At 52.5% G+C, this 16524-nt stretch overlaps 1 protein-coding gene across 1 annotated transcript in view; it reads right to left on the minus strand.

The window, feature by feature from the left end:
• Positions 1-759: 759 nt before the first annotated feature.
• The window catches only part of UNC93A (unc-93 homolog A), a gene marked incomplete at both ends in the record, with an annotated part of 38282 nt that continues 22517 nt past the window's right edge, over positions 760-16524 (minus strand). Inside the window, 5 exons of the mRNA XM_079716753.1 lie at positions 760-937; positions 6783-7012; positions 11676-11734; positions 12512-12570; positions 14177-14438. Of these exons, the coding sequence (XP_079572879.1) occupies positions 760-937; positions 6783-7012; positions 11676-11734; positions 12512-12570; positions 14177-14438 (788 nt within the window). The remainder of the gene's footprint in view (positions 938-6782; positions 7013-11675; positions 11735-12511; positions 12571-14176; positions 14439-16524) is intronic.

A 16524-nucleotide genomic window follows, 5' to 3' on the forward strand; every position in this document is an offset into this window, starting at 1 on the left:
AGCTGGGCCTGGGCTGTGGTTCCACGTCCCCGGCCGCCCTTTCCAGGCGCTGGGCCCCTCCCTGCGCCTGGCCGCCTTGGGATGCTTCTCCTTCTCCCCTGCCCCCGCTGCCTCTCAAGTGCACATCGTACTGAATTACGTATCATGTCGCTGTTTACAAACGCGTGTGCTCATTGGTCCTCCTCACGGGGATATAAATCGCTTAAAGCTGGGACGTATTCTAAGAATTATAAGTATTTGTAGTCTCAGCACAGAAGGAGCAGCACAATACATTCTGAATTTTTCTGAATAAAAAAGCATTTAATTTTGCCCAAAAGGTGTCTGCCGCCCGGCTCTCAAAGCCCACTTTTCTGCCCTGTGTCCCTTCCCCCCCCGCAGGATTCTGCGCCCTCCTCTGGGCCCACGCCGCTTCAGACTTGCTTTGTGGAGCACGTTACAGCCCTTTGTGTCCCTGCAGACCCTCTTGATCAGTCTTACGGCCCTGGCGTCCCTCCGCCTGGAGTGATGGAGACCCTTGGCTCTTCGGCGTTTGGGCTGCGTTCAGTCGGACGTCTCCCCCCAGCTAGGGGTGCACCAGAGCTAGGCTTTCACCCTTCGGTAACGTCTGTCACAGACATTGTTTGCCCTATTGACCCTGTGTGGCGACCACCCAGCACACAGTAGGCCTCTGCCTGTCCTCTGGATTGGCAGTGGGTGGGAGCAGCACCACCCGGGCAGGAACAGAGGAGGCAGACTGGACAGGATGCCCACTCACCGCTCCTAGCAGCCCTGGACACAGTGCTTCATGCAGGGCGAGTCCTGGGGTGCCGGCTCGCCGGGGGCCACCGTCCAGCTGTGGGTGTGACTTCCACAGGCCGGTCCCCCAGCCGGCTTGGTGTGGACGCGGGAACCCTCTCTCGTCTGGTCCGAGGGCGAGTCTGGGGTCTTCCTTTGGCAGCTGCAGAGCCCAGCTGAAGGGGGCAGGACCAGAAGCCAGCATGCTGGTCACCTAGCGATGCAGCCTGCTCTCCTCACGAAGGGGGTCATCCCCTCAGGGGCAGGGCCAGGGCTCAGGAGCCCGTCCAGGGTATGGACGCCCTGGAGGGAGTTCTTCTTTCCAGGAGGCCCATGCAGGCCAAGGGCTTGGTGGCCCGTCAACGATACACCTGAGGGCTCAGAGGCGGTAGGCTCGTCGGGTGGGCCTCCCGGGGTCTCCTGGGGATGCACCTTAGTGGGGCCTCAAAATACATTATTTCTACATAAAAACAGTTGAGTTTCCAAAATGAATCTTTATTATTCGTTGAAGCCACGTTTAAAGCAGACAGCATGTTGGACCCACCCTCCAGGAAGGCTGAATGCTGCCCCCAGGGTCTCACCCCCTCTTCCAGGGCCCGTGGGCCATGCCTATCAACTTCAGGCCTTAACCCGAGAGAACTGTCTAGCATCTCAAAGCAGGAGCCTCACTGCAGAATCTTTGTACTCAGCGTCTCAGGCTCCAGTGTGTTATTACCTCTCTTGATTACTGTTTAATGTTTCCCTGCTATCTACTTGATTACAGGCACTGTTATAACCGCTCAGGGCGAATAAACTGCTTCATGTAACTATATGAAAACTGCACGACACAGCAGCTGAAGACGCTGGCTAAGTTGTATCAAGCAAAAGGGAACCATTGCAGATTTTCTAATTAGCAAACCAAGAATAACAGTAATTCATTGCATGTAGCCTAGAAGGCATTTCTCTTTTTCGGTCTGACATGTGCGCTTGTTCATTATTTATTGTTATCCTCCAGCCACGTGTGCTGGTAAATTTTGTAAAAATGAAGGGTAATTAAGTTCTTCCCCGACTGTCTTCAGGCACATAAAACTGCACTGTCCAGGTGAGCGATTTATACCTCCTGAGTGTGAGCAACAATTTTAAATTTCCCCGTCAATTTGAGATGGTCGCATGGGCTTCCAGGATGTCAAGCTAAGTGCCCGCCTGGGCGTCAGGGCTGGGGAAGGAGGCGACTGTCCGGATAAGGACACCTGAGCAATAAGGAAAATGCAGGGATCACTTCTCTGGTGACAATGATCGTTGTTTTCCAAAATGAGAAAGCACATTCCTCCTCCAAATGTGTCTTTTCCATGCTCAGCTTCCTTTTGATAAGTTTTCATCGGGCTCAGTTCTCTCCGTGGCTTGCATTCTCTATGAGACCCTGGGCCTCCTCAGACATGGAAAGGCTTCAGGATGGCTCAGTGCCCCCTGGTCACTGACCACATGCATTTTGGACTTTGGGGTCAGAAAACCGACTCAGAGGTGCATCCATGCGCCGGGGCAGTGCTGATCCAGTGCCGCCTTCCGCCTCGGCTCCACGCTGAAGCCCACGACATTGGGGCTTTCTCCCATCAGTTATGTGGCCCTCACAAGTGCCCACCATTTACAGCATCCGTCTAACCTCACCTTCAAGTGCACAGGCCTGCTCTTTGTGGCCCGAGGCTCTTCTCTTGCATGGCCTCCTCTGATAGGATTGGGAGGAAGCTGGATTCATTATGATGTTTAAATCTAGGATTTTGGTGGCGTCCAAGCAAGCTCTGAACCCATAATAGAATTTTCACTATTTTGATTACCCCTCAGTCCCACCTGTAAGACCCACACCCCAGGTGGTCGATAGAAAAAGAACCCCATCTACCAAGCCTGAGGGAGGGAGACAGGGAAAACAGCATGATTAAGCAAACGTGGAAGTCTTTTCCTGGCCCCAAAGATCTTCCCACCCTGTGACCATGCCCTTGACATTTTGCCAGTTAACATTCATTGAAAACCAAAACTTGTACAGTGCCTGGTTCATTGGAAGCATGGTAAATATTTATTGTGAATGGACTTTTACTTATGACCGTCATCACTGCTGTACTGCTTGAAGGACTTACATGAACAAGATGTTTTTATAATAAAAACTTGAGAGAGACACATATAAGTGCATGAAGTGAATCTATGGTTTGGGGAGCTGTTGCCTTGGAGGAAGTGATGGGAATGGGTCCCCAGGGGTCCGTACTGGTGGTCGTCTGTTTCTTGTTCTAGGTGCTGGTTACGTGGGTGTGTTCAGTGTGTGAAAATTTATCAAATTGTACACATATACCTTTCCTGTCTTTATGTTACAATTCACGAATAACTTCCAAAAACTTAAGAGCATCTACCTCAGTTGAAGAGCGTTTGGAATTATTATCACTATCTGCCCTTTTAGTAGCTAACACCTCAACCAGGTGTTATGAAGCCAGGTTCTAGTACCATTTTTTCCAGTACCTGGGGTATGTGATCCAGGCCAAGTCACTAATCTTACTGACTAGTCTTGCTTTTCTCATCAATATCACAGGAAGAATTTAAACTAGAATCATCTTAATGCCCTTTCCTTCCCAACTCCCGCAGATTTCAACCGTGTGATTGAAATGGAGCAGGAGCTATGGTCTGTGCCCCCCATGTCCTCCGCCTGACTTTTGTCTGTGAGAAAACTTTAGCTTAAGAATAAGTTTAATTAGAAAAGTGAGAAAATGCAGAAGCAAAGTAAAGCAGCCCAATAGGACTACATAATAATAGTTTGGTCATTAAGCAAAGTCGAGGACCTTTAGTTCCTTCTCAAGGGCTATAGATAATATTCTGAGCCATGTCCCTTGAGCTTTTGAATAGATACTGAAACCCCTACCAGGTGGAAGAAGTTAACTACACGATGACTAGACTGTAGCCACTACATAAGCCGCCACAATTCCGAGAACTGGCCTCAAGGAAATGGGAACAAACCGACCCTGGAACTGAAGACTAACTGTACCTAAAACAATCAAGATGATGCTGATCAGAGCACCGCACGACCAATTTCAAGATGACCGCCAGGGCTGACTGTGCCGTTTCTGCGTGTAGCCCCCTCCCTCCACCTTTACACCCCTGAAACTCCCCTTTAAAAAGCTCTCACCCACTGATGGTCTGGGGTGGGGGGAGCCTGTCTTTGACAGGGGTCTGCCCTCCCCCCTGGTTCCTGACATCCAAAATAAAGCAAGCGTTCCTTTCCACCAGACTTGCCTCTTTACTGGCTTTTGAGCAGCGAGCAGCTGGACCCCACTTTCAGCAACATAATGACCCTTGACCCCAAGGCCATGCTTGGGCCGTTGCCTCTTTTCCAGAGAAGCCCTCTGGGAAGAGTTGGAAACACCCACTGTCGACACTTCTCTTTTCTCTTTGAGCCACTAGGTTCCCGTCTTCATCACAAACTCCCCTGTGCTGCTCTGGTCGTGAACACCAACGACCTCTTTGTTGCCAAACCAACGACCCCACCCTCCGTCCTCGTCCGGCCACCGCATGGGCAGCCGTGGATGTGGCACGCCCGGTCTCTTGGACCACTTTCTCCATCTGGGCTCTGCGGTGTCCCTCTCGGCGCCGTCATTTATCTCACTGGTCACTTTTCCCCAGCCCCTCCTGCTGATGTTCAAAGCCTGGAAAATGCAAGGATTCAGACCCCAGATCTTTGCTTTCCTCCATCTCCGCTCACTCAGAGTTGGTCTCTCTTGCTGTGCCACGACTTTAAATCTCATCTATATGGTGATAACTTCCGAGTCTATCTCTCTCCGTGTGGTACCCCCGCCACAAAACCACCTGAATGTCTAATAACATATCAAAACTAACAGACTCAAAACCAGACTCCTGATTTTTCACCCTGTGGCCTTGCCCCGCTGCCAGCCTTCCCCGTCTAAGGGGCCACTTCAGTCTCAGTTCTTGTTAAGCCAGACTTCTGGAGTTTTCCTTGCTCCCTGCCTCTACATCATCCATCCTGTAGACTCTGCCTTAAAGCATATGCCAGATCAGACCACTTTCACCCCTCCACAGCCACCAGCCCACCTTGGTGTCAGCCATGCCATTTCTTGCCCCATCGAATCAGTAGTTTCCTAATCGACTCTGTCCCAGCCTTGCACGGTGTCTTCTCCACCCACAGCCAGTGAGCCTTTTACAATTGTCATGTTACGTCAGTCCTCTGATCAGTGCTCTCCAGTGGGTTCTGTACTGGGTGAAATAATGTCCCCGGCAAATTCATATCCTTCCCAGAACCTCAGAACGTGACCTTCTTTGGAAGTAGGATAATTGTAGATGTAATCTGCAGTCTGCTCGGATGAGATCATACTGGAAAAGGGTGCACCCTTAATGCAATATATGGGTCTCCTTATAAGAAAGGAAGAGACACACAGACACACACAAGCACTGCAGACACCCTGCCCCCAGGCTGTCTCTGGCTACTGGAGGCTCCCTTGACCCGACTGGGCTCTGTTCTCCTGGGCACCTTGTGATCCTCCCCCTCAGGACCTCGTCACAGAGCTGGACACACGCACCCAGCACGGGAGAGCGGCTCCCCTCCCGCGCTGCAGGGACAGCTGTCCTGACACCCCACGTCACTTCACTGGTCCTCACAGCGCCTTCCCCCAGGGGCTTAACATTCGTGACAGAGAAGAAACGTCTGGAGAGCGACACCTTCCTGTTCTGTTCACCGCTGTGTCCACCAGACCTAGAACAATGGTACTTAGCAAGTGCTTAATAAGTACTTGTGGAATAAGTGGATGATACATTTGAATTTGCTTACTATATAACTTCCTTGTGTGACAAGATTGTTCAAGGCAAAACAAGCCTGCTTGGAATTTTTAGGGTCAAGAAAGGAAGCTAAATGGCTAGGATTAAGCCTCAGGACAGGTTGCTGGCACAGCAGAGATCAAGACTGCCTTCTAGGAGATGTGGTTATATATATACAAAGGAATGTTACTCAGCCATAAAAAAAAAAAAAAGAATGAAATAATGCCATTTGCAGCAACATGGGTGGACCTAGAGATTATCATACTAAGTGAAGTAAATCAGACAGAGAAAGGCAAATCTCATCTGATATCACTTATATATGGACTCTAAACAATAATACAAATGAACTTATTTACAAAGCACAAACAGACTCACAGACTTAGGAAACAAACGTATATATGTATATACACCTGAATTACTTTACTGTACACCTGAAACTAACACAACATTGTAAATCCACTATAGTTCAATCAAAAAAAAAAAAAAAAAAGACTGCCTTCCAGGAGACTCTGCTGCAGAGCTGGAGGGGCAGATGGGACAGCGAGGGGGCTGAGAGAGCAGCAGGGGGAGGGGCTGGGGGCAAAGACCTTCAAACGGTGGCCCTGGGGTTCCCCACGTCCTTGGAACCTCCCACAGACCTACATTAAATGTAAACCCTCCCAAACCTGGTTTCTTTAAGGACGTTTCCCTCGCCTCAGAATTTCATCGATGGAATGCGTGTTTCCCTGTGTGTGTCCACCAGTGAACCCTTGTGGATCTCATGGCCACAGGTTAAAATCTCCACTCGGGTCCCTGATCACATTCCAGGGCGGTAGGTGGAGGGAAACAGAAACCCTACAGGACTGGAGATTGGAAGGAAGGAACTAGTCTCTAATTAAGGGCTGCTCCATACAACGTGAAAACATCCCGAGGGCAGACATGGGTGGAGCCTCGAAGGAGAATGACCTGCTTTTGAATTCCTAGATAAGAGACTTTCCCTCCCAAAGCAGCCTGGTGGGGAGGCTTGTGGTTTTTTGTTTTATTTTTGTAAGGACCTCGGGGAGAAGAGGTGAAGGAGCACTGCACTGAGAGTCGGACTGATGTTCTAACAGAAATAACAAGCGGGTCACTGAGCCGGAGGAAGGTGGGCCAGGAGCATCACCTGTGGCTGGAGCATCGCCTCGGGAACTCAGGTGAATGACGGGCAGAGGACCGCCCGCCCGCGCGCCCTGTTCCGCCCGCCCCACCCGCCAGGGGGCGCCGTGCACCCGTCGTGCCCGCTCCCGCAGCCCGGGTGATGCGGCACCGTCCGCCCGGTCCCCACGGCACCCCTGGACACGCACTCCTCTCCCACCTGCTGCCCCTCCAGGGTGCTGAGCCCCGGCGGGAGGAAAGGACAAAGAGGGAAACTAACCGACTGCTGCTCCAGACCCAGCTTCCTCCAGCTGTGGGATCTGCCCACGTTGCCACCCTCACGCTGGGGAGGGAACAGACAAGGGGACAGATTGTTTTCCCGGGAGGAGCCTCAAGGGCCGGCGAGGAAGAAAGGGCAGAACCCTCTGGGGAAGCCATGGAAGGGCACCTGAGCCAGCCAGGCTGCTGCCTGGGGGAGGTTAGGGCAGTTTTAAAAGACTTCCCCTAAGGAAAGACATCTAAGGGGAACTTTGAGCACTAAAGTAGGCCAGCAGTGGAGGAGGAAAGGAATTTTAATAAAGCCAGCAATACCCGCTTAGATGCGGAGATGATTATATTTATAAGTAATACACACATAAACTTGTATTGGGGGAAGTGTATATTATTTCTCGGGGAGAAAAGGGATGGCGGAGGACAAGGACGAGAGAGGACCGAATCCTGGAGGGTGCTGTAAACCAGGCTAAGGCGCTGGATTTCACCCTGAAAGACAAGGACCATGGCTGGTTGTTTGTGAGCAGGGGAGGCAGCATGTGACTCTGGCACTTTGGAAGATTGCTGTTGGGTCATGAAGCACCAGGGACCAAGGAGAGCGGGGCTGGAAGCTTTGGCAGAAGCAAAGCCCACAGGGGCTGGCGACCGAGGGAGGTGATGCTGGAAGCAGAGGAGTGTCTGGGGCCTGGCGGGAGAGAGCCGGGAGCCGAGGCCCAGAGCCCCCGGAGCTCATGAGTGTTGTCTGCCCGTGGCTGAGTGGGGGGGGCAGAGGTCCGCAGCGGAGGCCGGGCCCCCGCAGTGGGTGGCTGGAGGCCGGGGGGAGCAAGCTGCTGCAGCAGCAGGGAAATAACATGATTTTAAAACCAGGGGAGCCTCACACCAGCTACACTTTCAAACACCTGGGGAGCTTTTAAAAATGCTGATGCCCGGGCTCCACGCCAGGCTGGACCCCTGGGTTAGAGGTCGGGAGAGACAAACCCAGATGCCCCCCAACCATGAGGATGAAATGAGCTAACACACGCAGAAGGCTCATGGCTGGTCAAGGGCTCAGCAAAGTGGTGGTGACGGCCCTGTGGGGGGCCACCGCGTCGCCTGGGCTGGGGGTGCCCCTGCAGCTCACGAGACGCTACCCCCAACAGGCTGCTTTACCCAGACGCTTAGCCGAGCATCTGGAGGCCAGCAGCTGAAGCACCACCCGTGAATGTGTCCCAGCTGGTCTGCCTGCAGAGCCTCACCTCCCCACGGCACGTGACGGGGGAGAATTGCCCCTGAGCGGAGATGAAGCCCTGGAGACATACTTTGCAATTAGATTGATATGTCAAATATTTAATTCTGGTATTTGAAAGAGAAAACCAGGAAGCTTGGGCCCCGTGAGCCGGAGTGGAGGTAATTTGATGGAGCAGTTGGAAGCGCGTGGGGAGGTGGGAAATGGGAGATGAACACAGATGATGGGCAGGAGGGAGGCCTGGAGAGGGCCCTGCGGCTGGGGGAGGGGGAGGTTCTGAGAGCAGGGCTGGAGGGGGCTGGAGGGGGGCTCAGGGATGCGGAGGAAAGCTGCGACCTGGGCCTGGAAAGGGACTCGGGAAGAAACACCATCTTCGATTTTGAACTGAATGTGAAACTGGAAAATATTGCCGAACACCTTAGTCCTTTTTAACCCTCACATTCTATGTGATTTATTTTGTCATCATCTCTGACTAGTAAAATGGTCTGTGTACTTTACTCCCTGACCACGTAAACCCTGTTGGAGCGGTGCTAGCCTGTTCTGGGTGAGGCTGAGGGTATGGGTCATCTAAGGCCCAAAGCCTGGGCTTGAGTAGAACTTTCCAGGCTCCTGGAGGGCGCAGTGGGAAGTGAGTGACCTTTCTCACTGAAAGCCACCCTCCTGGCCCTGCAGCACCCCTGGCCCTACCTGTCCACAGAATCACCGTCCGGCAGAAGTCCCTGAGCTACTGTCAATGGTCACCAGGACCAACCTGCCAGAAAATACCCGGTCCTCTGTCAGAGGCAGCATTCATGGGCTCGTCCACATTCCTCACCTGTGACCCACAGGAATACTCCTTTACATCTTAGGACCTCGAAAACTATTCTCTTAGGACCTAGAAAATTATTCTCTTTTGAAACACTGGCAAGCCTCCTTGTATCAGATAATGATTGTTAGGCCATCTGTGTTCTTTTTTTTTTTTTGGCGGTACGCGGGCCTCTCACTGTTGTGGCCTCTCCGGTTGCGGAGCACAGGCTCCGGACGTGCAGGCTCAGCGGCCATGGCTCACGGGCCCAGCCGCTCCGCGGCGTGTGGGATCTTCCCGGACCAGGGCACGAACCCGTGTCCTCTGCATCGGCAGGCGGACTCTCAACCACTGCACCACCAGGGAAGCCCGTGTTCTTTTTTATTGCCTGGGCTGCCAGTAAACTGAGCACTCGTTTTAGACAATGATCGTGAGTCTGGCAGCATAAGCCTAGATTACTGCCATGCCCGCTTTCTCCTTATTATCATATGCTTGTAACTTTGCTATTTCTACAGTTAACATTTTATTTTAGATATACCTTTAATTTTTAGGAAATTTTTAACAATAGATTGTGACATACTTTCATACATTATATTTTTAAAAACCTTGCCCTCCTTAATTACTCTGAGCAAGTAGTAAGCTTACGCCTTTGTTCCTGAGCCCTGGGAGGTGGGTCAAGAGATTTACGACTGTTGGATCCAATCCAGTCGAGGCTTGTAGTAACTCCACCGGAGTTCACAAATAGACAAGACCATTGCATTTTAACCTTAGTCTGGGGCGTTCATTCTCCTCACTCCACTGTGTACAGCCCTTCGCAATGTTTTATAATAACACACTGTCTTTTAAAAAAAGTTTCGAAGCACTTAATTTCTTTACATATATATATTCCCTCTCTCTCTCTCTCTCTCTCTCTCTCTCTCTCCTCTTTTTCAGATTCTTTTCCCTTGTAGGTTATTATACAATATTGAGTATATTTCCCTGTGCTCTACAATAGGCCCTTGTTGTTTATTGTTTATATAGCAGTGTGTCTATGCTAACCCCAAACTCCTAATTTATCTCCCCCACCCCTGTCCCCTTTTAATAACACACTGTCTTAATGATTCCTTATGAAGCAGGAATAGTTGCACTTTGCAAATGGAATCCTAAGACCAAGGTTAAGTCACTTGCTTTCTGCCACAATGCAGCCTTCCCAGAGCAACACTGACACGACGCAGGGACCCACCGCTCCCCCGCCCCACCCGCTCCGGCCCAGGTGGAGACCAGAGCCCTGAGGACTCGGCCTCTCCGCCCCGTCGTACCAGGGCACCTGGGCACACGCCCAAGTTCAAAGGATGAAGAGGAAAGAAACGGCCCGAATGCCGTAGGCAACCTTCCAGGAGGGCCGACGTGCCGGCCCTGCAACCGGTTGGCAGATAGGAAAGTGTTATCCAGCTGGGAGGCTTCGGCAGCCCTGGCGGCTGCCCTCCAGACGCCCAAGCCTGCGTCCAGCTGGACCTGAAGCCCTCCCGTCCCCGGAGGGGCTTGGGCTTCTGGCACATTTTTCTTTGGGCAGCAGCAGCAGCAAACAAAACAAGGGGCTCAGCCATCTGTTCAGAGCCTGGTGATGCCTTGGCCTCGAGTGAGCTCTTAAGGCAGTGGAATCTGCCTCAGGACCACGCGGAGATGCAGTGCCCTCCACTTGGCTTCTCTGCCTGGAACTGGGAGACGGGGCAGCCTTGGGCCGGACATTCAAGTCCGGGCCTCTCTGCCCACATTCCCTTCATTTCTGGGTGTCTGCTGGATCTCTGCAGGCAGAGTACCCCCAGCACCAGCACCCAGGCTCAGGAGGACTCAGCACTCCCAGCAACAGTACTGAGCGTCTGGCTGTTGCCTTCTAAGCCAGGTCAGCCCATCCTTGGGGCGCACGCAGGTGCTCAACAGCACGCAGCCCTGCGTCAGGTCACACCAGTGCTGACAGTCACCGAGGGCGCCTCCCCAGCCTCCAAAAGATTAAAATAAATAAAGTAAACCCAAGACTGCCTGGGATGCCCCTGTCTCTGGGCTCTGATGCTGGGCACTGTTGGACAGAGTGCACCCCTGCTGGACCCTCAGCCTAAGGCATAATCCTGGTGCCACTGTGTCTCGGGCCAAGGGCTGAGAGATTCCTGAGTAAGGCAGGGCACCTCAGGTTCAGATGCTCTGAGCTGAGTGAGCACCCAAAGCTCAGCTCCGAATCAGGCTGTGGTCAGCCTGATCTTCATGCAGAGCCCACGTGGTTTATGTACAGAGTCTCAGCACTCCAAGTCGGCAGGTGGTACATGCTATCCAGCCCTCGCCGAGGGCCTCCTGCAGAGATGCTCACTGAGCTTTGACTCACTGTGAAATGACCTGAGCTCCACAATGGGGGCATGCAAAGGGGTCAGGCATCCTGCAAACAGACACAGCGCAAGGTGGCCAGCAAGACTGGCAGGAAAGGGGCAATAGTGCTATGAGATTTCGAGAACGTAAAGGCTCAGTGATGTTAAGATTATAGACGTGGTCCGTTCAGACCGTGAACTTGAGAGCCCTCAGAAGGAGCTGGGCTGTGGGATGGAGGGGGTCGGTCCTGGGCAGAGGGGAGGGTCTGGCGCCGGCAGAAAGGACTGGAAGTTGGGAGCCATGAAAGGCAGGCAGGATGTGAGGGGGAGCGGCTGACCTTGTGTGTGGCCTGGAGGAGACCGGCCAAAGGACGGAGGGGAAGCACAGCACCTGAGCTGTCTGACGGATGGGTGGGGCAAGAAGGTGCCACACGGACAGGACGGCCCAGCCTGGATGGCGGGGGGCACAAAGCATGGCCAGTCCCGGAGCTGGGGGTCCTGGGCAAATCCCAGCGGGGGCAGGTGGCACCTGAGAGGCCTCATGTGTCTACACACAGCAGCCAAAATGTTTATTTATTCGATTAACACCTGTCTTCTCTCTTGGCTGAAGCTGAAAGCTGCAGGAAGGAAGGAGGGCGAGTGTATTGGCTCAGCTTTGCATCTGGGGCATCTGGGGCTTGGTTGGTACTGAGTGAGTGAGTGAACAACTGAGGAAGGGCCCGGCTTCGGCCGGAAGCTCGTGGACAGGCCAAGGATGGGTTCATCCTTCTTTGAATTATTGCTACATTTTCTGCACTCAACAAACCTCCATTAAGCGCCCACTAGTATTACATAGTGGACACCGGGAGGCTTGAGGTCCAGCAGGGGAGATGCTCATACCAAAGACCGAGGTCAGAAAGTGTGTGTTCATGGGCCACGAGCATAGCCCAGATGGATAGGGGCTGAGGGCAGGAGGGCGTTCAAGGTCCACGAGGCAGGTGAGCAAAGCCCTAGAGGCAAGAGTGCCCCTGAGAGCGGCCAGGGGCCTCCTGGAGGGTGCTGGGCTGGGCTGCAGGCCGCACCTCGGAAACACCGGCCACAGGTGGGTGGTGTTTAAACAGCGGTCTAACCGACAGGTCCATGAAAGGAGAAAAGAGGAAAAGCGGGGAACACTGTCCGAGAGGTGCCAGAGGGTTGGGATGCCTCAGAAAGGAAGCGGGGCTCAAAGAAGGGCCGTGACTGCGTTACCAGGTGTTCCCGAGCCGTCAAAGACGGTGAGGAAGGAGGAGGATGGAGGGACGTAGGTCCTGCTGGTGAGTGGGCCGAAGGCATGCGACCGGTCTGCCCCACCTCCAGGCTCCTCGTGTCATCAGCCTCACGTGTCACATCCTTGTGGAGGTTACTTCTATACATTCTTTTTTAAAATAAATTATTTTAGCCAGGACACGGAAGCAACCTAAGTGTCCATCATCGGATGAGTGGATAAAGAAGATGTGGCACATATATACAGTGGAATATTACTCAGCCACAAAAAGAAACGAAATTGAGCTATTTGTAATGAGGTGGATGGAGCTAGAGTCTGTCATACAGAGTGAAGTCAGAAAGAGAAAAACAAATACCGTATGCTGACACATATATATGGAATTTAAGAAAAAAATGTCATGAAGAACCTAGGGTTAAGACAGGAATAAAGACACAGACCTACTAGAGAATGGACTTGAGGATATGGGGAGGGGGAAGGGTAAGCTGTGACAAAGTGAGAGAGTGGCGTGGACATATATACACTACCAAACGTAAAATAGATAGCTAGTGGGAAGCAGCCACATAGCACAGGGAGATCAGCTTGGTGCTTTGTGACCACCTAGAGGGGTGGGATAGGGAGGGAGGGAGGGAGACGCAAGAGGGAAGAGATATGGGAACATATGTATATGTATAACTGATTCACTTTGTTATACAGCAGAAACTAACACACCATTGTAAAGCAATTAGACTCCAATAAAGATGTTTAAAAATTTTATTTATCTATCATTTATTTTTACTTGCATTGGGTCTTTGTTGCTATGTGCAGGCTTTCTCTAGCTGGGCGAGTGGGGGCTACTCTTCGTAGTGGTGCGCGGGCTTCTCATTGTGGTGGCTTCTCTTGTTGCGAAGCACGGGCTCTGGACATGCAGACTTCAGTAGTGGTGGCATGCAGGCTCAGTAGTTGTGGCTCGCGGGCTCTAGAGTGCAAGCTCAGTAGTGGTGCATGGGCTTAGTTGCTCCACGGCATGTGAGATCTTCCCAGACCAGGGCTCGAACCCATGTCCCCTGCATTGGCAGGTGGATTCTTAACCACTGCGCCGCCAGGGAAGCCCTGGAAATTACTTTTGTCTGTTGTCTCCAATGGTCTACAGCAGGGTAATGTGATGACTTGTGTGTGTGTCCAAAGTATGTGGACAAGATCAAGTCCATAATGTAATTGCATTTATTTAGAAACTCATACTCTATAAGTTTCAAGAGACATAAACCCTAGTCTGGCTTTGTCACTTACTGACTCTGAGAGGTAGTCACTGACTTGCCTGGACCTCAGTTTACCTGTTTGTAAAATGATGGTGTTGGGCTGCCTTTTTGAAGCAGCCTCCCAATTCTTAACAACAACAACAAAAACAAGCATAAGCTGTTACCCCCATGATTCTAGGCAAGTTCCGAGTGGCTGATTGTTCCCCGAGTTTATTTCTTTCACGTATACTCTGGATCTCTATGGATGAGAGGGCGGACTGAAAAATTTGATAAAATAGAAAAAAAATTCGCGTAAAAAATTAAATATCATTGAAGTAGTCATAAAGAATCAACTATAAACTCTGAGGCATCTTCAGGTAAAACTCTCCCGCTGATACGCTCTGGGTTCGTCCACCATGGGGTTTGTGGCTTCACATTTTTGTCTGTGTCACTCCTTCCTCAGCTGGTTTTGTCTGCTCTTCGGTGAGCAGCCTGGCCACCTTCTTGGACCCCAGGTACTCGACAGTTCCACATGCCGCCATGGCCAGACTCAGGACGCCCAGGAGGACATAGAGTTTGACGCTGACACACAGAACCGTGCTGTATCCGAACGCGATGACGAAGCCCAGGGCTTCACACAGGCGGTAACTGGCAAAGGCGGCCTCCTTGTTCTTCTCAAACAGGACCCCGAAAAGAGCTGCAGGGGAGAGACGGGTGAAACTGTGGCTGTAAAACCGCAAACGACCTTTCTGATTATTGCCGAAAATATGCAGCTTCCCCACGGCCCAGTTTTCCCACTAAAACCAAGACCTTCCTTTGTAAAAACTGGAATTATTTCACGCTGTGGATGATAGCAAGTCAGGTGACGTTCTCTAGCCGTGAAGAACCATCATATATACAAGAAACAGAACGGATGAAAGTTAACACTGTAGGGGATGTGGCCCAAGCCCGAGCTTCGCAGGTAAGAAGAGCAAGGCCGAGAGATGGGACCCGTGTCGGTGAAGGCGAGATGCCCCAGAGTGAAGACAAACAAAGGCCGTAGTCGTGAGAGGGAAGGCCATTCATTCCTGCACTTAGGGGAAGTGCATAGTACATAAGTTATTCAACCGTGGGGTTTTTGGTGCCTGCCGCAGAGCAAGGGGATTGCCACTGTGTGGGCCTTTCCTTCCCGTCCTGGAGACTTCAGGGGTAAGAGCGTTCAGCCAGGTGAAGCCTCCAAGTGAGGCTGCCCCACACCGAGTTCTTGATGAAGGGACTCATTCCCCCTTGGGTGGTTGCCTGAAGGTTTGGGAGAGAAATGACCTGAGTCTGTGATAGGGGCTGAACTGTGTCCCTCAAATCCACATGTGCTAGTTCTGGCCCCCAGGACCTCAGGGTGTGACTGTATTTGGAGCTGGGCCTTCAGAGAGGTGATCAAGTTAAAGGAGGTCATCAGGGTGGGTCCTGATCCCGTGTGACTGGTGTCCGTATAAGAAGAGGAGGTCAGGACACAGACATGCACAGAGGGACGGCCACGTGAGGACACGGGGAGAAGACGGCCGAGGACACGCCCAGGAGAGAGGCCTCAGGGGCACAGCCCTGCCACACCTGGATCTCAGACCTCAAGTCTCCATTTCTGCTGTATTTTGTCACAGCAGCCTTAGCAAACTAGTACAGTCTGATAATGCTTCTAGGTGAAGGTAAATGATTTTCTGTTCCTGTTTGCAGTGTGGTAAAGTTTCGCCGAATGGGAATCAACCCCATCCCCAGGACATGAGCGAGGCAGCAGTGTGTCTGGAAGGTGGACACTTAGGAAGGGAAGGTTTTCAACAGGGGGACTGGTCTGAGCATCCCGGCCGCTGTCCTGCTGCCTGGTCACCACGCCTACCATTTTGGCTGATGGACTTGCCCTGCCTCCTCCTGTCCTCTGCTAGGCCGTGGGTTCCCTGAGGCAGGAACCCATCTTATCTGGAATGGTAATTCCAGCACAACCCAGTGTCAGCGAAAATCCTTATTGAATGACTGAGGGGACGCATGGGTGGACGGTGACTCATGAAGTGGAAAAACGCTGAGCCCGGTCCTGCAGTGTCAGCACGTCCTGCGGGTCAGCACACCCTGTGGGTCAGCACGCCTCTCAAAGGATAAACAGTAACCCAGTTAAACAGTAAACGGTGGGCAGTCCTGGGGGGAGAGCTGCTCCTTCCTTTTCTCCCCTTCCCCTTACAACCCAAAAGCCCACGCTGGTGAGGCAGTCCAGGTAACAAAGGACACGTGACCACATACAGCACGGCACGGGCCAAGGCACCCCCTTTGCATATGGGTCAGATAATGCGTGAACCAAAATGTCAAGCGTGGGCTCCGGCACGGTGGGGATGAGCAGACAGCCCTGAGCCCAGCGGGACCAGACAGACTCTGCACCCGGAGTCCTTCATTCCCAGAGGCAGCCGCAGCCCGCAGAGCGGTGGACACGTCCTCAGAACTGTCCCGCCTACGGGCGGGCAGCTGTGGTGGGGAGAGCTGATGGCGGGACTTCCATGCACATATTCATTTTCCAGCTTTCATTCTGCTCCTTTAACTTTGCCCGTTTCCTTATACCCCTCCCTTCTTCCCGCGTTTAGAACAGGAGAGGAGAGGCTTGTAGGGGGGAAGGGCCCCTCCAGCACTGGGGGGAAAGGTCTGAGGGCAGCAGCGAGGTCTCCTGCAGCCCTGCCTGGAAATGTCAACGCCCAGGAGACGCCCCTTGGCATTTGGTTACTCAGATGTCCATCTGCGCAGGAACCGCTCAGGACGGGGCTCCCTCGGGC

Source organism: Hyperoodon ampullatus (assembly GCF_949752795.1).
Source record: "Hyperoodon ampullatus genome assembly, chromosome: 12".
Classification (NCBI taxonomy): domain Eukaryota; kingdom Metazoa; phylum Chordata; class Mammalia; order Artiodactyla; family Ziphiidae; genus Hyperoodon; species Hyperoodon ampullatus.